This window comes from Thamnophis sirtalis, unplaced genomic scaffold, assembly GCF_051295495.1.
Source record: "Thamnophis sirtalis isolate CommonGarterSnake01/CBP01778 unplaced genomic scaffold, rThaSir2_p1.2 scaffold_1, whole genome shotgun sequence".
Classification (NCBI taxonomy): Eukaryota; Metazoa; Chordata; class Lepidosauria; order Squamata; family Natricidae; genus Thamnophis; species Thamnophis sirtalis.
The window spans coordinates 102,492,224-102,518,284 of NW_028261381.1; the positions used below are offsets into that span (position 1 = coordinate 102,492,224).

At 40.5% G+C, this 26,061-nt stretch overlaps 1 protein-coding gene across 1 annotated transcript in view; it reads left to right on the forward strand.

Moving 5' to 3' along the window:
• Positions 1 to 3,492: 3,492 nt before the first annotated feature.
• The window catches only part of LOC106545009 (putative inactive 1-aminocyclopropane-1-carboxylate synthase-like protein 2), a 28,001-nt gene continuing 5,432 nt past the window's right edge, over positions 3,493 to 26,061 (forward strand). Inside the window, exons 1-10 of the mRNA XM_014061446.2 lie at positions 3,493 to 4,488; positions 8,133 to 8,746; positions 12,706 to 12,765; positions 13,564 to 13,634; positions 13,765 to 13,834; positions 17,805 to 17,871; positions 19,758 to 19,855; positions 22,166 to 22,243; positions 23,252 to 23,352; positions 24,363 to 24,452. Coding sequence (XP_013916921.2) covers positions 3,831 to 4,488; positions 8,133 to 8,746; positions 12,706 to 12,765; positions 13,564 to 13,634; positions 13,765 to 13,834; positions 17,805 to 17,871; positions 19,758 to 19,855; positions 22,166 to 22,243; positions 23,252 to 23,352; positions 24,363 to 24,452 — 1,907 coding nt within the window. The 5' untranslated portion in view covers positions 3,493 to 3,830. The remainder of the gene's footprint in view (positions 4,489 to 8,132; positions 8,747 to 12,705; positions 12,766 to 13,563; positions 13,635 to 13,764; positions 13,835 to 17,804; positions 17,872 to 19,757; positions 19,856 to 22,165; positions 22,244 to 23,251; positions 23,353 to 24,362; positions 24,453 to 26,061) is intronic.

The following is a 26,061-nucleotide window of genomic DNA, read 5'->3' on the forward strand; positions in this document are numbered from 1 at the left end:
TTTTATTTATTTTTCACATTTCTGAACCATCCATCTCCCTCAAAGAACAACTCTGGGTGGTGTACAATAAAGTATCAAGTGTAAGACAGTATACTATAAAATTAAAATGTTAAAGTTAAAATTTTAGAATTAAAATTATTTTTTTTATAAATTTAAGGAAGCAAAAATTAAACCCTGTTAAAATGCTTCTTTTTCTTATCACTTTCATAAATTGCTTGTTTACTGTTTTTCAGTTATTAGGAACTTTTGGATCAATAAGTCTGAAAACTTCAGGTATTTTCCTTCAAGTTTCCTTCAATCCTTAATAAACAAAATTTTAAATACAACACACACACACAGAACTGATTAGAACTTTGATTTTGGAAAGTTATGAAATGACTTAAGTGTTAAGATGAAATATGATTCTGAATTCATTAAAATACAGTGGTACCTTGGTATTCATCATGAATTGGTTCTGGAAGGCACAAAGAGTACTGAAAAAGATGAGTACCAAACAAGTTTTTTCCTCCTAAGGAATAATGTAGAGAGTCACAAGGCAATTGACCCTGACAAGTTCTAACTTGCATGTTGAGTACCAAGCAAACAATGAGTACCAGGACAAAATTTTTGTGTCAAAATGCGTTGAGTACCAAATTGGATGAGTTTCAAAACAGTGGAGTACCAAGGTAACACTGTATTATAGGATGGGACTTTGAAGGTTGGACACTAGAGGGAACAAGAACCAAAGATTATAATTAATCTTTTAATTGACTGTTACTCAGAATTGCTCTGAACTGTGAGATGAGTGGCAAATAAATTTGATAAATAAATAAGTAGATAAATAAATTAAAACAGAAGAACACTTCCTTTCTATTTACTTTTTGTAGGAGTGGCAGAACCTGGGGGCAGAGTTAAAAGAGGGACAGCCTCGAATCCCTATGTAATCACAAGTGAACTAAGTCCAACCCCCCATTGAAGTCCAACCCTTATCTAATGTTAGTTGAGAATATATGTGCATAGACATGAGTAGCAATAAATCAGTTTAATTGGATCTTCATGTGTGGACATGATCTTTCATGCCTGACATTTTTCTATTTTCTTTCTACATCCTCTATTTTTCTTTTTTCTTTAGTTTGTATTAATTCTTTGCCATTGTAGTTATAATTTCTAATAACATTACTATTAAAAAAATAAAACACAATGAAGGAGGAACAGCTTCTTTCTTTGTTTTCATGTGCAAATTCTCTGCTGGAAATTCCTATTTCAGATGCCTCTAGGTTTCATGATAGTAAAGGCATAGACATCCTTGCAAAGACATTAGTGAGACAATCACTGGAATTATCACCACCAAGCATGATCACCCTAATCTCACTTGAAGTTGGCCATGGTGCAATTATTGACCATGTTTATCTTTCCCCACCACCTGATCAGTTGGTGGCTCAGTTGTACAACCAGGGAAGGGTCTGCCTCCTCCTCCTCCTCCTCCCTGGGAGTGTTATCTGGCCAGATGTCTTCCTCTACGCTTCTTTATTTTACTTTTAAAAAAACTTGGAAGAAGTTCAGATAAGTGTGGGAGGAGCAACAGAGTCTACCCCTGGTAGAGTCCTGAAGATGTACGTTCCTCATTCCTGTTCCGATTGATGGATATTTTTCTTACAGGCTGGTGAAAGGGATGGTCCAAAGCCCAAGGAGGAAAAACAACTGTGATGTGTGTAAAGGATGGTAAACTCACAAATCACGACAATACTATCTGACAATGAAGCAGAAACAACAGAAACAGGAAAGGGTTTGGCCACAAGAGCAAGCAAATATTATGCTAACTTTGCTTTGTGTCAATTCTAGGTTGAGTCGACATCACTTCAAGTGAATTGTGGAAAAATGACGCAGTGGGAATGGAAACATGATCATTATGTTACGGTATTGTATATCATATATTGCTGTAGGCAATGAAAATCTTGCTCCAAATAAATTGGATGCCTTATAGATGAGCCCCCTCCTTACAAAAAAATCCCCAGATAACATGATCTGCATCATGTTTCCATATGCCTTATCAAATCCTCTAAAGTTAATTTGCAAATTTTTGATTTATTAGTTTCATCTTGTGAAATGAGTTTTCTTTACTGACATCGTTTTTATGGGGGGAAAAACCCTATCCACTTTGGAGAAGTAAACAGCACCAACACAACAGCATCAACACAGGATTTGGCCAAATCCAGGCACTGTACTTGTCATGCACAGTTTCCCACCCTTACCGAACCTCTAAATGTAGCTTGAGAAGTCAGCCTGCTTGCCTTTTCCTGGTTAGAAATTGAGACTTCAGTGCCATCTGCAGGCAAGATTCTTTTGCAACTGGTGCTGCTTTCTGACTGCCTATTTTCTTTCAGTGAGGTTTGCAAACGTTCATGCAACATGAAATGTTTCATTAAAGCACAAGGGAAAGACAAATTAAATCTTCAGAACTCACCCCCCCCCCAAGCAATCTCTTTATACATGCATGATTTTGATATTTCAGATTGATCCAATAATCACACCGTTTTTCTGCACTAGTTATTCATATGCTGACAAGATTGTGGTCAAAGCATAGGAGCTTGACAAAACAGTTTTGCTATTTGGTCCCTTTTCTCTAGAAATCAATATTTTGGACCTTTACAATTTAGTTTCTTCTTCTGAATAATTTTCTGAGAAATATCTGTGTATTGAAAAAAAAAGCAGCAGCTGCCTGATAAACAAACGTATTTTGTGATTGACTGCAGGGGTCACACATTGCACTAATCTGAACCACATCATCCATAGAATGCAACATGCAAATCCCAAGTTCACATAAAGCCTTAAGCACAACTTGGCTTACTTGTGTGTGTGTCTTGGCATGCTATATCAAATCACCTGCAGGATTTGTAAATCTTGGTTCATATTTTTGCAAGTTATTGTAAACTCAACCAGTTGTGATTCATTCATTAAAATAACGCACTCAGTGTCTTTATCTTCTGCCTAAATCACTGCCAGGGTAGGTAAAAGTAAACACAACCTTAAATGGAGCTTGACACCAAGTGGCTGCATCTATGCAACCTTCTTGTTTTCGTTATGCTCCTGAAGACTACATGGGAGCTTTTCCAAAATAAAAAAAAAGTGTTCAGTCCCTCTAAGAAAAAAAAACAATTTCAACTCTCTAGCAATTGTACTACACTTTCAGAGTCTCAAACCACGGCGTTCAACGCACTGCAGCTAATTAACAACGGACACTCGGTTCGTCTCGCACGCTCTACTTACGCGGAAATGGTTCCCTCGCCTCTCGCTCCAGCTATTCAAAAGGGGCGGTCTGGGGAGGCGTGGCCTCCACAAGCCGCGCCCCGAATGCATTCTTGAGTTTCTGCCTTGTTTAGCCTAGCCCGGCAGGGTTGCGGATCGTGTGATTGACACGGACCAAAGTTATCCCGGAATAAAGGAAGCACGCATGTGCCATCACACCGGATGTGAACATGCGTACTTGCGCCCCCCCAGCTTGCTTTACCCGGGAACTCGCTTTGTTAAAAAAATGAAATCCGTGCCGAGCCGTGCCAACTTATCCGATCCGTTCTGCGGCTTTTAGAGCTGCAGAAAGGGGTAGTGGGGGGAAAAGGCCATCTTTCTCACCCTCTCCCTTCTCAATGAACAAAAGCCTTAGGTTTCCCAGGACCAATACACTAAACCAAGCCAAGCCCGTTCCAGTCCCGGGAGGGCTTCCTTGCAAGGCTCAAGCCATAGCCGCTGCATGGCTTTTCGTGTCTCCCCTCCTACGCCTTTGGGGCTTTGACTTTTGATCCTTAACAAACCGGGAGGTGGGCGCGGTGGAGAGATCAGAAGCCGGGGAAAGCATGGATTTTCGAGGCAAGAAGTACGAGCGGGGCACTAACTGGTCGGATCCCGAGGTGGTGGAGCTTCTGCAGCTGTGGGCTGACGAGTCGGTGCAGGCGGAGCTGGAGAGCTGCCTGCGGAACCAGCACGTCTTCAACCGGATCGCCGAAGTGCTGCGCGAGAAGGGCATCCACCGCACCGGCGACCAGTGCCGGGAGAAGATCAAGAAAATGAAGCTGGAATACCGCCGCATCAAGGACAACAACAAGGCTCCGCGCGGGGGCAGGACGTGGAAGTTCTACGAGGTGATGGACCGCGTCCTGGCCAGCCGTCCTCCGCTCGTCTATAGCGCCACCGGCAACGGCAACGGCAGCTACGTGTTGACGCAGCAAGGGCTCCCGGGTGGGGTGGTGGAAGGCTACCATCCCCACTTGGGCCCTTCTTCGGCGCTGACCTTCCCACCCTCTCAGCCCCCGGAGCAGATGGAGATCAAATGCGAGGAGGTGGATTCAGAAGACCAGTGCTTGATGCCTGAGCCTCTGCCTTCTCTCACTACTTACCAGCCTGGGGGCTCTGCTGAGGAGCAGGAGATAGACAGGGCCTTCCTGGAGAGGTCCCAGCCTGACTCACCCATCTCCAGGGTGGAGATCCCCATTGAGACCACTGTCTCCCTCTCAGGTAGGAATGCCACATCGATTCAGGCCATCCTGCAGAGCCTCTGTCCTGCTCCTGAAAAAAAGGCTGAGCAGAGGCCACAATCCCGGGTTCTTTAGGAGCACATTGGGTGGCAGGAACCCTACAGCATCTCTGTGGGTTTCATTGCCCACAGAGATGCTAGTCATTATGAAAGGTTTCTCCAGGTTTCCTATCTTCTTGCTTTTGACCTGAGGAGAATAGCTGGATCTTTTTTGCAGGATCTAACTGGACATCCTGTTAAATGGGCATCTGCCAAAACGGTATGGGTATTGGGAAGCAGTTAAACAGCACACAGTAAATTGTAATCCTCTTTTCCAAAGTCCTACAATAAAGACTTAGAAAAAAACTCCAAGAGAGGAACACTACTGTCCTGGCCGCTAATCTTTCTTTCCTCCCCAATATTTCCTCCTTAAGAGTTCTGCCATTTTTAGGGAACGTTTCTCACCTCCTTTCTCACCTTCAACTGAACACTGGGGAAAAGAGAAATAGGATCACAGTGCAAGAAGTGAAGTTGGTCTGCTAACTGAGCAGTGCCATGCAGCAGGGTGGATTTGATTTCAATCAAGTCGATTTAAATCACTATTAAAAAGGCTTGATTTAAATAAATTTGATTTAAATCATAATTTTTAAAGTGCAACTGTCATCTCTGTCCCACAGCAGCTCCTCCTCTGACCTGCTGTTGACTCGCCGACAGGACAGTCCCATTCATTTTAATGGGATGGCTGGTGATGTGGCAGTGACACAAGGTGAAGGATGTGGCAGGCAGCAAGTGAGTGGATGCTCACTAATAGGCACTGCCATGATGGATCTGAAATGAAAGGTGCTCTTTAATATATTTATAAGCTGCTTAGAAAGTTTCACTTTCATTTTTACTGCCTGTCCTTCCTTTTCACAATTAAGAGGCTGCTGGTACAGATGTATTTCTCTTCAAACAATCATGCAGTTTGTAGTGTACATAGATTTGCAAAACAATGGAATAAGGGAATATTCCTGAACTTTGTTATATTTTTAAGTCTATCAAATATTTTAATATTTTAAATCAACATAACTGAAGCATGCTTGGAAACTAACCTTTGTAGTGTTTGATGTGCCAACAGTAGCTTTAAATCAGGATTTACAATATTTAAAACAGATTTAAATCAATTCAGGACAGAAGTAAATGGCTTTGGATCTCATAGAGACCGATCAGTTTTGATTACAAGTCAAAAGTACCCTGGAGGTTTAAACTCCACCAAGCAAATATGCAGTACTTAGTTATTTAAACACCTTCAGCTCTTCATAAGCAGGCACAAAGTGAGTTTCTGCTACTGTTCTCGCCATTCATTTTCCCCTGGACCATAAGAGCACCTGAACAGAGTAGGCTTTGTTAAAGCAGAAGAAACATATAGTAATACCTGTGACTATGGATTGGTGGAGTTCTGTTATTAGTTTTAGGCCAAGAGGAAACAGCATTCTTGGGAACTTTCTCTAAGCAATCTCAGCATATGATTGATTGTTTACGGAATAATTTAGGAAATGAGCTATTTTTGGTTGGGAGCAAAACACTGGGATTCATAAAAGAAGTTGATTACTTGGCAAATATTGTCTTTTTCATCAGTTTTGGTCTCTCAGAAGTTATTGGGTCTTAGAATCTTGTAGAGATGACATAGATATTTCAAATAGAATTGTCCATTTGACAATGTCTTAGGAAATCACCTTTATCCTTCTGAGGTCTCAAAATACTTTTACTCAGGGTTTAGTATAATCCAGGATTCTCTGTGTGTTTCTTTATACCGTATTTTTCGGAGTATAAGACGCTCCGAAGATGCACCTAGATTTTGGGGAGGAAAAAAAGGGAAAAATATCTGCTTCTGCCTCCCAGCAATTTGCCTCCTTGCAACAAACAGTACAGACAATATACACTGTTAGTAGTGTTATATTTCAGACTATACTTGTACAGATGCTGTTAAAATTGATGTGCTTTCTGTAAGTGTAGTTATTCTCCGCTATTTAAAAGAATAGCACTTTTTAAAACAATAGCACTGGGCCTCTTCAGATCAAGCATTTATTTTAAAAAGCTTCTTCATTTGTTAAGTTGTCTAGACCAGTGTTTCTCAACCTTGGCAACTTGAAGATGTCCGGACTTCAACTCCCAATTCTGGGAGTTGAAGTCCGGACATCTTCAAGTTGCCAAGGTTGAGAAACACTGGTCTAGAATAATAATAAAGCAGTCTTTAAAAATAAGTTTAATAATTTGAACATTCTATACGCATTTGTAGTTGTTGATTTACCTCCTTGCAGCAAACAGCCTGATTAGCAGAAGAAAAAAAGGTCTGCCTCTCAGCAATTTGCCACCTGGAGCAAACAGCAAGTTTCACTTTCAATTTCTCCCGATCATCAACTGTTACAGGCTGCAGGGATTGCTATAGTTTATTGAAGTTTCCGCACGCCCCCATTTGCTACAAAGAGGTAAATTGCTGGGAGCCAGAGGCCAAAGGGTTGGGGCCAGTGGGTGGGTGGGGCAGCATTCAGTGTATAAGACACACCCAAATTTTCACCTTCTTTTAGGTGGGGGGAGGGGGAAGGTGCATCTTATACTCCAAAAATATGGTAATACGATACCAGAAATTTTAATGGAGAAAGCAAACAAATCTCAGTGCTTCTTTAAGTTTTTTTTTTGTTACTGGCACTTACATTTTATAAAAATATATGTGGCAATACAGATTCAGCCAATCAAATTAGCTTGTTTAGCAGTAAACAAACTGGTAAGGTTTTTTTTAATTGATTAGCTTTATTAAAATGTTTATCACCTGAACTATATCGAAATATCACAGGGTGGTATATATAACACAAGACATCAAAAATGTTCACAGGAGCTAGAAACCCCCCCCCCCTTCCTCATATAATATGCTATTTTTTATATTCAGTCAGATATATAGAGGGAATGATGGGCAGTGTGCTTCTGGGCAGTATATCCAGAGTAACACATTCAGACATAACTATATATTGGGCTGTGTTCCCCATTTCAGCAGAAAATGTAAATGAAGTTGGAAGAGAAACTTTAATGAAGTAATGTATAGGATGATGTGATGATGGAAGTTATTTAGTTGAATTAACTTGAGTTATTTTTAATAAAGCCTTATGAATAAACTGTTATCAGACCCTAACCTTTTACTTGGAACCACTTATAATTATGACTGGAGGTTTGGTAAGACTAGGATATCTCTCAACTTTTGCATGTAGCCAGTTTGCCTATTGAATTAATCTGGAACTGTACAATAGCCTTGGTCTGAAGAGAAATGTTGGATGAGATGCTGGCTAGATTTGCATTATACCCTAAGCCAAAATGGGATTTCTTCCTCTCATTTATTGTTTAGTGTATTCAGCAAAGCCAGCTACTGTAAAATATATACTTTATAATATATACACTGTGGATCCAACTGCATTCTTGTATCTGTGTATCATACATTATCTATTATATAAAGAAAAATGTACATTACTCAATATTCTTTAATAAAGTAACTCATTTACTCCGTTTGTCAGGAGTCAGATAACTAAAAGAGGACAGCAGATAGTCATTCAAGCAGCTTTGACCTTTGAACAAAAAATATGTTGTGTTTATTTATCGTTAATCTGCTTACTCTTAGGTTTCAGGGAACCTACTGCAGTTTCTTCATCCCGGATCCAAAGTCTAGGGGCTTGGCCTGGTTTTTCTACTTTGCACCGCTTGAGGAAGAAAAGGAAAGGCCAGCGGTTAAAAGACCCTATGGATGCCCTGCTGTTGAAGACTTTATCTGCCCAGCGGGAAATGGAGGAGCGCTTTCTGCAGATGGAGGAACGTCGCCTCCAGCGAGATGTGGAAGTGGAGGAGCGCCGAATCCAACTGGAGCAGCGACGCTTTGAATTGGAACGGGACCATGACTTCCGTATGTTCAATGTCTTTGCCCAAATGCTAAACGTCTTAAAGCAGGGCAATCAGGGCTCTTGTGCAAGTGGAGTAGCTCCGAATGTAGACCTTCACCCAACAGTCTCCAATTCCACAGAAATAGGAGAACGGCTGTCAGAAGAAGCCAAGGCCCCCCAGTTAGAGCAAACCAGATCGGATAGTGGAACTAAGGTGTTGCATTCCTACCATGATGCTGATTTTCAAAACAGCCCTTACCTCTCTGTCCGAGGCAATATGGCAATTGCTTCGATGTTCTCAGAAGAGGTTTACCAGCTCTACCATGCTGACAAGTATGATGAGGACAAAAACCCCACTGTGAGTAAAAAGTCTTGTCGTTACTTGTCTCTAAATAAGCTCCATCACTGGAGGTTTTAAAGAAGAGGTTGGACAACCGTTTATCTGGAATAGCATAGGGACTCCTGCTTGAACAAGGGGGTGGATTAGAAGACTGTTCAAACTCTGTTATTCTGTTATTCTTTATCCTGATTTTCAATGACTACTTATTATTTGAGATGTTGAGAGCGTTTTGTGGAATATATGTCCAATGCAGAAGGAAATAAAGGACATTTGTTCATTGATGAACTATCTTGGTATATTATATAGATCAGAAAAGAAGATAATTGCTATTTTCTAAACCTACCAAGACATTAATTTATTGGGTTAACAACCATCTTGGACTAAATGGTTTTAAAAAACAACAGAAAGATGAACTTTCTTTAGGCAGTAGCCACACTAGGGGTGAAATGGTTTAATAATTTCCTCTATAACTTCCATGTAAATTTTCTTGTCCCACAAGGCAGAAATGAATATTAGATGAAAAGATCTTGCATTATTTATTTTAAAATGGCTTGATTTTAGAGTTAATTCTCCTAAATATGGCATATAACAAGCTTTTAAGACTAATTCTATTTTTTAATGCCAACCACACAAAATCATTGGGATTGGGTCTTGTTTTTAAGAGACAGAATGGCCCTGATACATACTTTACTTGACATATGTTTCTAAATTTGTTGTGCAGAGAATTTACATAGATGGCTAAATATTTTAAATCAAAGAAGAGCGGTTATGTTCCATTCCATCTCCATCAATGGATTCAAGGTAGATTTTCCCATCCAGAACCAAGCTAGACTATGACCTGTTAGCTTAAGTTAGTTGAAAGTTGAGGCACCAGAGATTTCTCAATTATAGCTCCCAGTATCTGTCAATATCCCATGCTTTCTGGGATGTTGAGAATTCTAATATAGTAGCATTTGTAGGACCATACAGGCACTGTCTGTAAACAAAATAATTTGCTAGAAATACCTATTTTTATGATGGTGTAGAATTCTTTGTTCCATTTCACCCTTCATTGCTGGTATTACATTCTTAACACTGATTATAGTGAGTTTTATCCTGCTGCCAAATTTAAAAGCTAGGGTCATTATAGATTCTATAATGATTTTCACAGTAGCTCTTAGCTTTTTCTCCAAAGCAACATTAGTAGAGTTTTCTGCAGATTAATTTTTATTTTACATGCTTAATATGTGACTCTCCCATCCTAAAGAACTTTTCAGAGCTGCTTACTGTAAAAACAAGCACACTTTGCTCCCATGATAAACATTAAAACAGCAGGGCATTCAAATTGTAGCAGCATTAATACTACAATTCATCAATAAAACCAGCTATGCTAGCTCTAATCAGCATGATCTTTTTATATTATATAAACCTCAAATAGCTACTTTCATTTCAAACTTCATTCAAAATGTGAGGTTGTTTTTTTTAAATCAACTTAATTACATTTTTCTTAGCTGAGAAGCCCATTACAAGAATGCTAATCTTTTAGTTCATTCTCCCATAGCAATCAGTTAATACTGTGTTAATATAGCTGAACTGTTGAACTGATTTGGTTTGGATTCAAATCCTCTCTTAGCCATTAATTTTAGGGTTTTTAAAATACTGTTGCTCATTTACTAGACTTTTGCAAAAAAAATAGCATAAAGCAATATATCTTTCCTTAGCAAATAGTAGCAATTAAATATATAAAGTATATTTTATTCATATAAACGTTACCTGTAAAATAGGCACAGTTAAGCTTCCCCTCCCCCCATGAGGCCAATACCAAGGAATTGGTATGTATCTCTCTGTGTGTTTGTGTAGAATGCTACACTGCAGTTTTTTTGAGTCTTATATGAAAAATTAAGCTCCCAAACATAAACAATGGTATGGAATAGACAATGGAAAATATAAATATTGGCAAATTTCAAATGAAATAGAATAGAATAGAATAACAGAGTTGGAAGGGACCTTGGAGGTCTTCTAGTCTAACCCCCTGCCTACACAACTTCAGACAAAAGGTTATCCCATCCCTTCTTAAAAACTTCCAGTGTTGGAGCATTTACAACTTCTGGAGGCAAGTTGTTTCCAATGATTAATTGTTCTAACTGTCAAGAAATTTCTTCTTAGTTCTAACTTGCTTCTCTCCTTGATTAGTTTCCACCCACTACTTCTTGTCCTACCCTCAGGTGCTTGAATAGCTTGATTCCCTCTTCTTTGTGGCAGCTCCTGAGATATTGGAACACTGTTATGTCACCCCAGCCCTTCTTTTCATCAAACTAGACATATCCAGTTCCAACAACCGTTCTTTATATGTTTTAGCCTACAGTCCCCTTCTCTGCATTCTTTCTAGAGTCTCAACTTTTTTACATCATGGTGACCAAACCTGGGTGCAGTATTCCAAGTGTGGCCTTACCAAGGCATAATGAAGTAGTATTAACACTTCACGTGATCTTTATTCTATCCCTCTGTTTATGCAGCCTAGAAATGTATTGGCTTTTTTGGCAGCTGCTGCACCCTGCTGGCTCATATTTAAATTATTGTCCATTAGGACTCCAAGATCCCTCTCACAGTTACTACTATTGAGCAAGGTACAACATATACCAGTGATGCCGAATCTTTTTTGGCTCACATGCCAAAAGCGGGGGGAGCGCAGTGGGGTCATGCAAGGGCGTGCCACACATGTATGTACTTTCCCCCTCTGTGCATGTGTGCGCAACCAGTGGTCCCCCTGCTTTTTTCACACTTTTTTCACCAGCCCTACGGGCAAACAGGAAATGACTTCTGGTTTGGCTGTAAGGCCGTTTTCGCCCTCTGGAGCTTTCAGGGAAGCCTCCTAAAGGCTCTTGAAGGTTCCGGAGGGCGAAAAACGCCCCTATGGACAAACTGGAGGTGACTTTTGGTTTGGCCAAACGGCTGTTTTTTGCCCTCCAGAGCCTTCAGGGAAGCCTCCGGAGGGTGAAAAATGGCCTCAAAAGAAGGGCGAAGTTAGCTGACCAGCGTGCACATGCGTGCTGGAACTGATAGGGCAACGCCTCACATGCCCCAACGAATGGCTCCACATGCCACCTGTGGCACGAATGCCATAGGTTTGCCATCATGGACATATACTGTACCTATGCATTTGGTTTTTTTTTCTTGTCTAAATGTAGAATCTTACTTTTTTCACCATTGAATTTCATTTTGTTAGATAGTGCCCAATGTTCAAATCTGTCAAGATCCTTCTGTATCTTAAACCTATCTTCTAGAATAGAATAGAATAGAATAGAATAGAATAGAATAGCAGAGTTGGAAGGAACCTTGGAGATCTTCTACAACATCCTGCCTAGGCAAGAAACCCTACACCACTTCAGACTTCCAGTGTTGGGGCATTCACAACTTCTGGAAGCAAGTTGTTCCACTGATTAATTGTTCTAACTGTCAGGAAATTTCTCCTCAGTTCTAAGTTGCTTCTCTCCTTGATTAGTTTCCACCCTTTGCTTCTTGTTCTGCCCTCAGGTCCTTTGGAGAATAGTTTGACTCCCTCTTCTTTGTGGCAGCCCCTTCTTTTCATTAAACTAGCCATCTTTATATTGACCCAAGTGCATTCAAGACAGTTGTGCTCTATTTCTGTAGAGATGTAGTTATTTCTTATATATAGTGCAATTCCACCTCCTCTTTTATTTGGTCTATTTCTTTTAAATAATTTAAATCCCTCTAGCTGTATGTTCCATTTGTGAGTTTCATCCCACCAAGTTTCCGCAATGACAACAATATCATATCTTTACAAGTCTTCCACATACACAAAACCTACATGAATGAAATATAAACCTCTTGACTCGTATGTATCTTCTATCACAATCCTCTTTTCGGAATGTTTATTGGCTCGAAATGCGAAAGTTTTATAGAACATAATTTTTGTGGTAGCTAATAGGATAGCAACTAATTCTTGTTTTTAATGAAACGTTTATCTGTATTTCCAGGGCATCATTGATTGGGCTATCAGTGAGAACAAACTCTGCTTTGATCTAATGTCCAAAAAGGTAAGAATATTGTAAATGCCCATCATTCTTAAGTAATAGTGATCACTAGGTAATGTCATTTTATGATGATTTCACAAAGAAAATAATTTCCCAGATGAGTCACATAAGGCTTATATTGTTTTTCTAGTTTATTACCTGTTTATATTAGTACTTTTTGACTTTGTTCTCTTCCTGAATAACCGTATGCTTCTTCCTTCATCATGGATTGTGGGCCTTTGAGAAACCTATTTAGGGAGACTTGTTGGGTCACTAATACATGAATTACAATACTAATCTAGTTTTCATCCATGAACCTCAGACAAATGGTTTCATGCTAAATGGATACGTTCTTTTAGTCCCTTTTTCACCATCCCAGGTCTTTATGGAATAAGAGGAGACGGGAGCAGTAGACAAAACCTGGTATGTTGTGATAGGAAGCAAAGCCACTGCTTTCTTTTAAATTGGTGGCAATGCACTTTAAGTACAGTATATGTATGCATTTTATACATATTTGTGACAATTACTCAATAATAGAGATCTATATCACTCAATAAAAACATAAACCTATTTCATACTATTCAAAGTCATGGGTTGTACACTTGTAGCTTCTTAAACAAACAACTCTTGTTTGAGTTCATACAACCAAACCAAAAAGGAATGAATCACAATATGCACACCCACCCCAACCTCAATGTGTGCAAGATACCTTCCTAGTAAAGAAGGACATTATCAATCTTCATAGCTTTTACTTGCTAATTTCCAGACCATTTCCTGGCAATGTGCTTAATAATTTTGGTCTCTCCTTCTCATTGCTGATAGCTGGCCCAAAGTGCTGTGAACCTCACAGATCCTTCCCTGCTGCAATACCCTGATTGGAAGGGCCATATGTTGTAAGTAGCCTTGGTTATAAATCTTCACCCTCTTTTGTCAAAAAGTCTAAATCTCCGTTTCCATGATACAGCCTAGAGAGGAATGAAGATATCACTTGGAAAACTCTAATTGCTTTTGTATCTTCTTCAGTGTGCGAGAAGAAGTGGCTCGATTTTTGACTTATTACAGCAAAGCCCCTGCACCTCTCAAAGCAGAAAATGTAAGTCAACCTACTTTTTGGTTTGTCTGATTTTTTTTCTCTCCCTGCAAGTGACTACCATTATGTGTCAGAAAGTCTTCAGGTACTCCTTGCTTAACAACTGATCTCTCAAGATTGCCACTAATGAATAAATGAATGTCATTTAGCAACTGTTCAAAGTTTTGATGGACCCACCAAAAACTGGATTTGAATTCTGACATCCACCCCCATGGTTATGGGATTGCATTTTGGACGTTTGTCAGCTGGCCTGCATTTATTGCAGTGTCTTGTGGTCACATGGCTGCAATTTACAGTGTTCCCATTTCTAGCAAAAATGTCCATTGTGAACAATGGGGCTGCTTAATGACCACAGTATTTTCTTAATAACTGTGGCTTTACTTTACGATCGCTGCATTTGCATAACATTTGCTGCATAAAGATATCATAAAATTGGATTGATGATATGATGACACACTTAACAACCAGCACAATTTATGAGCATAATTCTGGCCTCAACTATGGTTATAAGTTGAGGACTGTGTTAGGAGTGTGTAGAAAGCAAGTGAATGGTACTGGGAAAAGAGGTTGCAGAGTGATGAAGACAGCAGAAATTATACTTTTGTGTCACAGGTTTTCTGATCTCTCATTCCTGCTCTCCAATTTCTCAACACGTGTATATATTGTAGCAATGCAAAAAGAAAATAAATGTTTTTTTCCCTTGGGGTGGACAAGCTTAATGTAGCTTCTGAGTTAGCTTCTGCCAACACAACATACGTACACACTTTAAACCAGTGGTTCTCAACTTTCCTAATGCCGCAACCTTTTCATACAGTTCCTCATGTGGTGGTGACACTCAACCATAAAAAAAAATCGTTGCTACTCTATAACTGTACTTTTGCTACTGTTATCAATGGTAATGTAGATATTGATATTGGAAGCCTGCTAGCATATCACCCTTAAGTCCTTCTTTTCATTCAACCAGACATACCCAGTTCCTACAACTGTTCTTCATATGTTTGAGCTTCCAGTCCCCTAATCCTCTTGGTTGCTCTTCTCTGCACTCTTTCTAGACTAGAGTCTCCACATCATTTTTATAGAGGCAGCCAACATTTTGTCTGCTCCTAAATTTTGAGTCTGAAAAGAATCACATCCTGGAGGCTGGACAACCTCGGCTGCTATACAATCTCTCTCTCTCTCTCTCTCTCTCTCTCTCTCTCTCTCTCTCTCTCTCTCTCTCTCTCTCTCTCTCTCTCTCTCTCTCTCTCTCTCTCTCTCTCTCTCTCACACACACACACACACACACACACACACACACACACACACACACACTCTCTCCCATAGCCTCCTTAACTAAGTTGCCTGCAGCTGCATTCACAAACTTGCTTACCCTGCCTGGATGGATCTTCAACCTGGTTTTGGGTTGTTTGCAGGAGTGCTCTTAACCTTTATTATGTTTATTTTTAATTATTTTTTTAAAAAAGTTTTTTTAATTTTTTCTTTCAAGTTCATTCACAAATATACACTCTTATAATTACCATTAATTATATCATTATCAATCATTTATCGTTATTTTCTTACAAATATATAGAATACAGTTTGGGTCACTTTCTTGCCACCCCATTTTATTTTGCAACAACCTTGCTCCTTCTATCTTCTCTACCTCCCTTCTCTGCCTTCTTCTTTCATCCTCTCCTTCCCCCTTCTTCCTCTCTCTTTCCTCCCTCCTCCTCTCTTATCCTTCTTAACCTCTCTCCTACTCTTACTTCCCCTCCTTTGCTTCCTCTGCTTTTACCCTTTCTTCCTTTCCCTCCTCCTCCTCCTTCCTGCCTTCTTCTTCCCCTCTCTTTCCTCCCCTCCTCCTCACTTCTCCTCCCTCTTACCCTCTCTCCTACTCTTGATTCCCCTCCTTTACTCCCTCTGCTTTACCTTTTCTTCCTTTCCCTCCTCATCTTTCCTCCTTTCCATTGTTGCCCTTGCTTATTTACTTTCTCTGATGGGTTCTCGGGGTGGCATTTCAAGAAATCCAACTTTATATTTTCATTCATATCATTTTCTCTGTTACATTTTATTTCTAATAATAATTCCACTTGTATCATTTTTTAAATTGCTTACTTGCATTGCATTTTTTTTGCTCTTTTCCTTTGTGCATGGTTTATGATACTTTTAGCAAGCAGGTTTTCATTGTGTGAATGGGGCCAATTCTTGATGACAGATCTGGTTGTGGATTTCAATATAGACAGCTGCGTGGAAAACATAGCCGCGCGCACGCCCCGCACAATTACAGCCCAGAGCAGGACCTAAGCCGCTTCCTCCCTCACAGGAACACTTTCCCTCCATTACGAAGTCTCCGAGGCTAATTGTATGGGCGGGGGGGGGGGTGGGTGCGCGCACCTATGTTTTTTATGGCATGGAGCCATGGTGACGGTCTGCGCAGCCATTCTGGAGCCCATCCACGGGGATTTCAAGGAACGCGAGGTGGAGTCTAAAGTTTAGAGTTGCGCTGGTCTCAGCGGCCCCTGTGAAATGGTCATTCGACCCCAAAAGGGGTCGTGACCCACAGGTTGAGAACCGCTGCTTTAAACCCAAGAATACATTAGGGCAGAAGCTCATTCATCCCAAGGATATAATAGCCAGACACAAACTGAGCAATGTGGTATATGGAGTGCAATGCAGTGAGATATGTGTAGATCTATAATTGGGGAAACAAAACAACCACTTCACAAACACATGGCACAACAGAGGAAACCCATCAGGACAGGATTCAGCAGGGTTCATCTGCATCTGAAAGACAAAGGTCACTTTTTTGAAGACAGCAAAGTTCACATTCTGGACAGATAGGACTGAATGGATTGAAAGAGAGATCAAAGAAGCCATCTATGCTAAAAGTGAACAGCCCTGTTTCAATAGAGGGAAGATTACAACACCACCATCTCCTGTTTACAACAGAGTCCTTTCAGCAGTCTCATTTGTACTCTGATTCAGAGGTGACTCTGAGGATACAGATAAATCCTCAAGTGACCTCAACAACTCTTAGAACTAATGACCAACTATCAAAATACTAATGACCAGATGACTGCAAAAATGTAAATATTTACATTCCCCACCGTTCAGTTAGAACTGAAGAAGTTTTTGGATGAGAAGTGAAATGTTTTCAGGGTGGGGGGAGAAACCCCAAGAAAATCCAGTTGCTTTTTGACAAAGCATAGACACAAACAGAAGGAGTTGCTGTAGCCTCAGAAGTCTGAACCTCAGGAGGTGGCTTCCTTTCTTAAGACCACTGCTTCCCTACGTGTGAGACTGGGGGACACCAGTCCATTTGATAACTTAGCTTAGAATGAGGGGAATATGCTCTCTGCAGTGCAATGCAGAGTGGCTTTCAGATGCAGATGGACTCCTGAATCCTGTCCAGATGGGTTTATTCTTCTGTGTTGTGCCACAGAGTCACCTTTGTCTATCCATTGATGTACTCTGAAGTGAATCACAAATTTGTAGTAAAAAGCTTTACGGGAAAGAAGGACTATCTTTCAAGTTTATTTATTTGTTCATTTAACATATTTATACTGCTCTCCACCTACCAACGTAACATCAAGATGGCACTGTGCAATTCTCAGTACCCAGTGGAATACCTGCTGCCCAGTGGTTAAGGGAACCAGATCAAATAAATCAGGATAAGAGGGTCTATGGAGAGTCTCAGTTATCCAGATCATGGTTGTCCCAAAGCTGCTTTTTCAAAAGGCAACTGGGCTTTGTTTTTCCTTGAAGATGTTTCGCTTCTCATCCAAGAAGCTTTTTTCAGTTCTGACGTCAAGAAGCTTCTTGGATGAGAAGTGAAACATCCTCAAGGAAAAACAAAGTCCAGTTGCCTTTTGAAAAAGCAGCTTTGGGATAAGATGGGTTATAGGAGAGAAGGAACAATCCTTGGTGCTAGAAATGTTATTGGAAGAATAGTCTCTCCAGAAAATAATATCTGTCTGAATATCTTTTTCTCAAGGTGATTCTGCAGAATGGCTGTGGATCTTTGTTTTCTTCTTTGGCTATGGTTCTCTGTGATGCAGGAGGTAAGTGAGCTGGAGCAATTTAAAACACAGGTTTGTTAGATAGCAGCAAAGCAGGATTTTTTTGCAGAAGAGGATTGAAATTGCTTAGGTTTTTCTGGATACCGTGTCTAACATAGTACAGAATGCCTGTACCAAATAACTCACATTCATCAGGGTGGATCTGGAGAAGATTTTTGATTAATTAGTTGCCGTAGTTGATAAAGGTTTTTTTTTTAACCTGCTTGATTATGACAGTTTATTCCCTAAACACTGTTACTGTATGTCAGGGGAGTCAAATTCGATTTCTTTGAGGGCCACATCAGGGTTGTGTTTGACCTCAGCGGGCCAGGGTGAGTGTGTCCAGCTCGATGTTATTCGTGTCGGGTGCACTTGTGGTGGCCCAAGCACTCTGCCAGCGAAACCAGGCTCCCAACCTCCATTTTTGGCTGCAATGGCCTCCTGCAACCCTCTGCCAACAAAAAACAGAGCTCAGGAGGCTGTGGGCAGAGCTCTGTTTTTGCTAGCAGAGCCACCACGAGCTGTTCCTTCTCTGTTTCGAGGCCATCCCCGCAGGCAAGATCTAAGCACTCTGCGGGCAAGATCTGGCTCCCGGGCCTTGAGTTTGACACCCCTGCTATATGTGATGATACCACAAACTACACGGATATTTATTTACTGTATTTGTATACTGCCAACGATTTATGAGCCAAAAGAAGATGAACTCTGTGGAAAAAGAATATCTGTGTAGACATACCTCTATATATTATATAATGGAACTCAGTTCTTTTCTTTTTATTAGTAAATTCGGCTTTATTTCATATGTACAACATTCATACATTTGACCTAGTATGTGCACTTATCCAAGAATACAACAACAAAAAACCCCCCACAGAATTCCCATCTTTAAATAGATATATCTTTAAATAGATAAATCTGAGTATAGAGCTTCAGAAAATTTAATTATTTTTGTCTTCATCAATTCAGGTTTTTCCCCCCGTTTGAATTCTATTCTACTTTAAATGTTCTCTAGAAGTGATGAGCTAGGAAATCACAAGAGGATTTTTTGTGGTGGGGCGGAGGTTAAATCCAAAAGGAGAAAGGTGTACGGTATATTTTCATGGACTCTGCATTGAGTGCTCACTTCATTCTCAGGAAGAGATTTTTGGGATAGACCTATTTTTCTCCCTGCTGACACTGTAAGAGATGAATGATCTGCGTTATCTTTTTCACTGGAATCCAAAAGTTTGAGGCTGTTCTATTAGTCCTTTTTCTCCTATGCTGCTGCTTGAATTGCCCTAGCATAGCGTTCCATAAGCTAATGCCCATGGTGATAGAGAGTGATGAGAGTTACAGTTGACACAATTTTTCTCAGGAAGATGGGTAGGACTTCATCTCACAGGGGCGGGCAAACTAAGCAGTCACTATCTTCCCATCATCTCCAACACTTTTCCAATAAAAGCACTTCACTTGTACTTTTCCAGATGAAAATAAAATTGCTTGCCCTGTCTTAGCTCTTTTAAACACTGTTGTTAAATTGACTGAATTCTTGAGTAGTTTTTTTAATTAAAAAAAAATCCCTTTCCATTCCTTTGAGGGATGTATATTTAGTCTTTGAGGTGTGGAAATGACATTAAAACCACCAGAACTTCAGACTACAAAATCAAAATTTACCCTGAAATTAACGTATAGATTGAAGTCCCAAAGGTGCTTTTTCAAGAGGCAACTGGAGTTTCTCCTTTTTCTTTGAAGGCATTTCACATCTCATCCAAGAGCTGAAGACGTCAACTATGACTTGGATGACTGAGAATCTCCATAGACATATATATCAAATCTTATGAATAATAATAGAACTGATCCTCTGTAATATAAGGAATGCCAGTAGCAGTAGTTTATTCTTTTTATTTCAGAAGCGTTCCTGATTGCTACTCCGTTCTATGGAGGAATCATCAAAGATGTGAGCAAGTATGGCAGGGTCAAGCTGGTTTATGCCTATTTAGATAGCCAGGTAAGAAAGCATATGAATGACCACCATATTCTGAATCTCTTGGCTGTCCTGACCTAGGCTTTCTGAGACAGTAAAAAGTACACACTTAGTCCCCAAAAACTATTTTTATTTCAACAGCTGTGAATTATGTTCATTCACAGCCCGTAATGAGTCACGAATAGTTTGTAAAGAGTCTGACAGAAGTCTGCCAAAGTCTTTCGGGATAAGGCTGATAAGCACCGACCTTTATCTCCCTTGAAATGCTGCCAAAGACCTAATTGGTAATTAGCTTTGCAAGGCCATACAGAACATAGAGTCAAAATGGAGCTTCAGATTTTAAACCAATCAGAATGAACAAAGTTGCTTCCTGCAAAGGCTCACATGCCTTTGCTCCTCCTTTATGTCTTATGGGAGGGTCCATTCATCTCCAAGCCTTACTCTCGAGTTGTCCCTTATGTCTTAACTGTTCTTGCCTTCTGGCAGCTCTGTGCATGTGCGCACTGGGAACAGGCTTCTCCTGTTCTGCTAATGTCCGACTCTGGAGGCTCGGGAGGCAGCACGTAACTCCCAGATGACCATGGCTCCCTTTTTGCTTCCGACCCAGAGCTCTCGTCCGAGCCTTCCCCAGACTCCAGGACTGGCCCATGTTCTTCCCCAACCTCCTCATTGTCTGACTCTGATGCCAGCTCCGCAAGTCGCTGGTGGACTACAAGATTGGCATTCCATTCCGCTTTCTAGCTATATCACTTGATCATCGGAACAATAAAATTGAAACCAGTTGGGTTGGCCCTCACATCGACCAAATGTTCTCTGTTGGGTTGGATTAGCGGAATGTTAATGGTAATGTTGGGTGATATAAAAGTAGATAGAGTAGCTTTGGAATTTAAAATAGATCATAGGGATTTGGAGATACAAACATTTGGTGATTCTGGATTAAAAGAATGCTTGTGCTTAGATTAGCATTCCAATATTTTTCATGTTTAGCTGAAATATCTATCTTGAAATAGGTTTGAAGGTTTTATTCGACTTGTATGCTGCCCTATTCCCGAGGGACTCAGGGCGGCTAACAAAACCAAGGGGGGGGAGGGAGGACAATACAAAAAGGAAAACCACCCCCCCCAAAAAAACCCAGTATAAAACAGTCTAAAAGGTCTCAACACGCATACCCATTCGAGTAGGGGATGGGACTCAGCAGCCCCAGGCCTGCTGGAACAGCCAGGTCTTGACGGCTTTACGGAAAGCCTGAAGGGTGGTGAGGGTCCGAATCTCCATGGGGAGATTGTTCCAAAGGGCCGGAGCAGCCACAGAGAAGGCCCTCCTCCGGGTGGTTGCCAGCCGACATTGGCCGGCCGATGGAATTCGGAGGAGGCCTAATCTGTGGGATTTAATGGGTCTTTGGGAGGTAATCGGCAGGAGGCGGTCTCTCAAGTACCCAGGTCCAATACCATGTAGGGCTTTATAAGTGACGACTAGCACCTTGAAGCGTATCCGGAGACCAATAGGTAACCAGTGCAGCTCGCGGAGGATAGGTGTAATGTGGGTACCGAGGCACACCCACAATCGCTCTCGCGGCTGCGTTCTGGACCAGCTGAAGTCTCCGAACACTATTCAAGGGCTGCCCCATGTGGAGCGCATTGCAGTAGTCCAGTCTTGAGGTCACAAGGGCGTGAGTGACTGTTGTGAGAGCCTCCCGGTTCAGGTAGGGACGCAATTGGTGTACTAGGCGAACCTGGTCACAGCTGACAAATGATGATCTAAAGTCAGCTGTGGATCCAGGAGGACTCCCAAATTGCGAACCCTATCTGAGGGGCGTATAATTTCACCCCCCAGCCTGAGAGTTGGAGAACATAGCCAATTTTTGGGAGGGAAAAACACAAGCCACTCGGTCTTGTCAGGGTTGAGAGCCAGTTTGTTAACTCCCATCCAGACCCTGACAGCCTCCAGGCACTGACACATCACGTCAACCGCTTCACTGAGTTGGCACGGGGCGGACAGATACAACTGAGTATCGTCCGCATACTGGTGATATTTTATCCCGTACGATGCAGATTCCAAATTCTGTGAATGTTTGAATGATTCTACCTTGGTTAATAATAGCAATAGCAATAGCAGTAGACTTATATACCGCTTCATAGGGCTTTCAGCCCTCTCTAAGCGGTTTACAGAGAGTCAGCATATTGCCCCCAACAATCTGGGTCCTCATTTTACCCACCTTGGAAGGATGGAAGGCTGAGTCAACCCTGAGCCGGTGAGAGGAATAATATTCCTCATTAGGGTTGCATGTGATGGATCTGAAAGCCACTATTCAATCTCTTGTTTCATATATTTCAGGCCACTGGCAGTTGCACGCGTCCATTCCAGCTTACAGTGGATAAGCTAAAGAAAGCCTTGCAGGATGCACAATCAGAGGTGAACTTTGCTGATCCAATTTTTGCTAGATTATTTCAGTGGCCAAGCTAGTCTGCCAGCCTTAACTATTTTTCTAAACATTGGCTGTCAAGTGCAATATGAGCTCATCTGGAGCAGCTTTTCTTGTTCTGTGTTTAAACTCTTTAGAATGAATAAATCTTTTAAAAAAGTTATTACCTTCAACCAGTAATTTCCCTAACCCTGTTTGTCTTTGAATAAAATGAAGATCAGAGTGCTACCTACAAGTGCCCTCTTACTCACCTAACTTGCAAACAAATATATGAGAAAGAAGTTTGCTTTAGCAAAGATTCCCACCATTTGTCTTTCTAACGTAATTGTTTTTTCATTAGAAAATGAAAGAATTGTTGTTCACTGGAAAGACATTTTTTTCTTTAGTGTAGATCATTTACTTGGAGAATTTTAAATTACCTGTGTTATTTTATTACCCTTTCTAAATCTTGTGTTTGGTGTGTTTATCAATTAAATGTATTTTTAATGTTCTGTTTTAATAATTGTTTTAAAAAAAAGTAGTCTAGAATGAACTAGAAATAGTCTGCAGCTGTAAAATACTTGCAACAATTCATCATACCCAGTCAATTTTATTAACTGGGATGGGGCAGGCATCAGGGACAGTGGAAAGATGTAGCCTCTAGAAGAGTAGACTCTCTGACCTCATCTTATAGCAACTTTCTTGCATTTTCCCAAATCGCTTTTAAGGAACGGTTGAGCTACTTTTCTTTGAGATTAATACATAGGGAGGAGGAGGGAGGATTTAAATCCATCAGGATCATGCATTAAAAAAAAATTGCCACACTGTAGAATGCACTGATTTAAAGAATGAAATCAAAGTGCAAGTTTCAGCCACTTAATAATAAAAAAGTCAGTTTTTACAATCCTCCTCCTGCAGAATAAATAGGTTTCCTGACAGGTTGTATTTGATGTATTGATGTGTTTAGTTCCCATATACACATATATGTGCATTTTTAAATACTCTTCTTTCTTTTATAGGGCATCAAAGTAAGGGCTTTAATTCTCCTGAATCCACAGAATCCCCTAGGGGATATCTATTCTCTCACAGACTTACAGGACTACTTGGAATTTGCAAAAAGGTGTGACAATCTTACATGTTTTAGAGAATCTGATGGGTCAAAATTTCAATATGGTATGTGCCCAGTTAGCACCGAAAATCTCCTCATATTATAAACAGTTGTTACATTATGGATTTTGAAAGTATTTAGAGACCTCTCTGTAACTTGCTGGCCAGAATCCAAATGGCCAGAACCAGGAATATCATAACTTTCAAGTGGAAGCAGTTTATGTTAGAGAAGGTGATACAAAAATAATAGTATTCTAAGAGTTTCTAGGTCCTGAGGTTCACTGGCCTTTACTGCAGATTTTTGATGCAAATTTAGTCTATGATCAGCTTTACTTGAATTTGATGAACAGGAAGAATAGAATTAATTATTGTAACATTGCATTTGCAGATAACCTCAAGGGTTTTATGTGGATTTTGAACAGCATGGAAAAGGAAACAGGCCTGTTTAATTATTATGGTGCACCTGCCGTGAAGTGAAAAATTTGGCACCATCTTGAAACATCCACCTCAGTAGAACTAGAGCCATTGAAGAGCAATATCTCCAGTTTCTATGGGAAAGAAAGAGAGACTAAAAAATCAAATAAAATGTGTTGGAGGAGGGCAACAAATAAGAATTGAAGGAAGTAGTACTCAGTTATTAGACAATGATAAGGCTGAAAGACGTATAGTCATGTAGGCTGGGATTTCTAATTTCCTTCCATTTCATTAATTTCATTACATTATTTCTCTATAAGCTTTTATTGGACAGTCTAATCAATGGGCTGATTTGTGTATCAAAGCATTTACGGGAAGATTGTAATATCTGTTGAGGTTGTGTTGTAATTTCTAGCAATGAATGTGTTCTTAATTAGCTGATGCTTGAATTCTATTCTTATTCTCAAACATTCTTAGAATCATGGATGTTCTTTTCTAGTCAATCATTATAGTGACTGTCCATGAAAGAATGCAAAATTCTTGCCTATTTCATGAGACCAAGATATTTTCCTTCCAATTGCTGAAGTTCTCACTTTTCCTTTGTTCTAGACATGAGTTGCATGTGATTGTTGATGAAGTCTATATGCTCTCAGTTTTTGATGACTCTGCCACATTTCACAGTATACTGGAAATGGAGAGGTAAGGTCTGCTTTACATCTTCACTCATTTAGTAGCAAAGTTCACCAATGCTAGCAAATCATTAGAGTTAGAAGCCTTATGCATTTAATAAAATGAATAACTAAATAATGCAATCTGTGAATGATAGGAGTGCCCTTCCAGCTCAGAAGGGGAAATTGTTTCTTGAAGTAAAATATTATATATTCCCTAAATGAGAACAGTAGTTTTTTGTGTATTTCTGCATTGACATATCTTGTTGCTTCAGAAGGTGTCTTTGTAATTTAATTTTGTTCTTATTTTAGAAAGCACTACTGATTCTCTTCTCACTTTATATCATTCTCACATTTTTCTAGCAGCCACATTGCCTCATCTCAGAAGCTAAGCATAATCAACTCTGATTAATACTTTGATCAGGGATACCCAATTGTCTGGGAAGAAGGCAATGGCAAACTAATTCTGTAATGTGGTTAAGAAAATTGTATGGAGGCAAAGAAGTTGAGCTTTACTTCCTTAAACACATTTGGGAAAACCTAGCTTTCAGGAAGGAAGGAAGAAGATCTTGGGTCCTTTTGGAGGTGTGGGGAGGGGGTTGGACTGCTAAGCTACAGTAGATGGAACTTATGAAACTGCTGTTGATGAATGGATCAAGTAATGGGAAAATTTAATCATTTGTATCAGTGACGTGCAGTCAGGGGAGGCAGGGGAGGCAGGGCCTCACCACTGTCATCATGAAAACAAAAAAAATTTAAAAGGAAAAAGGCTGAGGTAGTTGCTGCCAGAGTCATAGTGGATGACTCTGCTTAATGCTTAACTGTTTAAAAAAGCCTCTAAAAAGTGCCCTCTACAGGAAGAGGAGGCGGGAGAACCACATGCCTCATTTAGTCTATCTTTATGATCACTCGAGCAGAGTTAATCAAGGGTTAAAAGCTGAAAAATTCCTTATGTAGATGAGGCACTTGGTTCTCTTGCCTCCTCCTGTAGAGGGCGTTTTTTTAAGAGGCTTTTTTAAACAGTTAAGCAGAGTCATCCATTGGGGACTCTGGCAGCAGCTAACCCAGCCTGACTTCAGCAGCTCTTGCTTTTTTCCTTTTACATTTTTACATTTTCATCATGGCAGACAAGAGCAGAGTTGAAATCCTCTGTGAAATAGCTGGAAAAGGTATGTGGGTTGGAGGGAGGGGGAGGAATTCAAAATTAATGTAATTTGTAAGTAATTGTATTATTGTAAGTAATTTGTGTGCCTGTGTGTGTGTTTCATCCGCCTCTCCTGGGGCGCGGGTTGGCACTTTTTTTTATGTTGGACATAGCGGCAGAGCTTTTGGACATAGTGGCAGGGCTTTTGGACATAGCGGCAGGGCTTTTGGACTTAGCGGGACACCTCTATGTCGGACATAGTGGCAGGGCTTTGGACGCCCCGGCACTGTGTCCGCCATAGAGGCGGGACACCTCTATGTCGGACATAGCGGCAGGGCGGCTTTTGCCTCTAGCGCCGGGGCGGCAGGGCAGCTTTTCCCCTCTTGCCTCACCAGCCATAAATCTCACCGCACATCACTTATTTGTATATTGACATAGTCCTGACAGAAACTTTCTCTTCGAAGCTTCTGCTTTCACTTCCAGTAAAGGAGGGGGT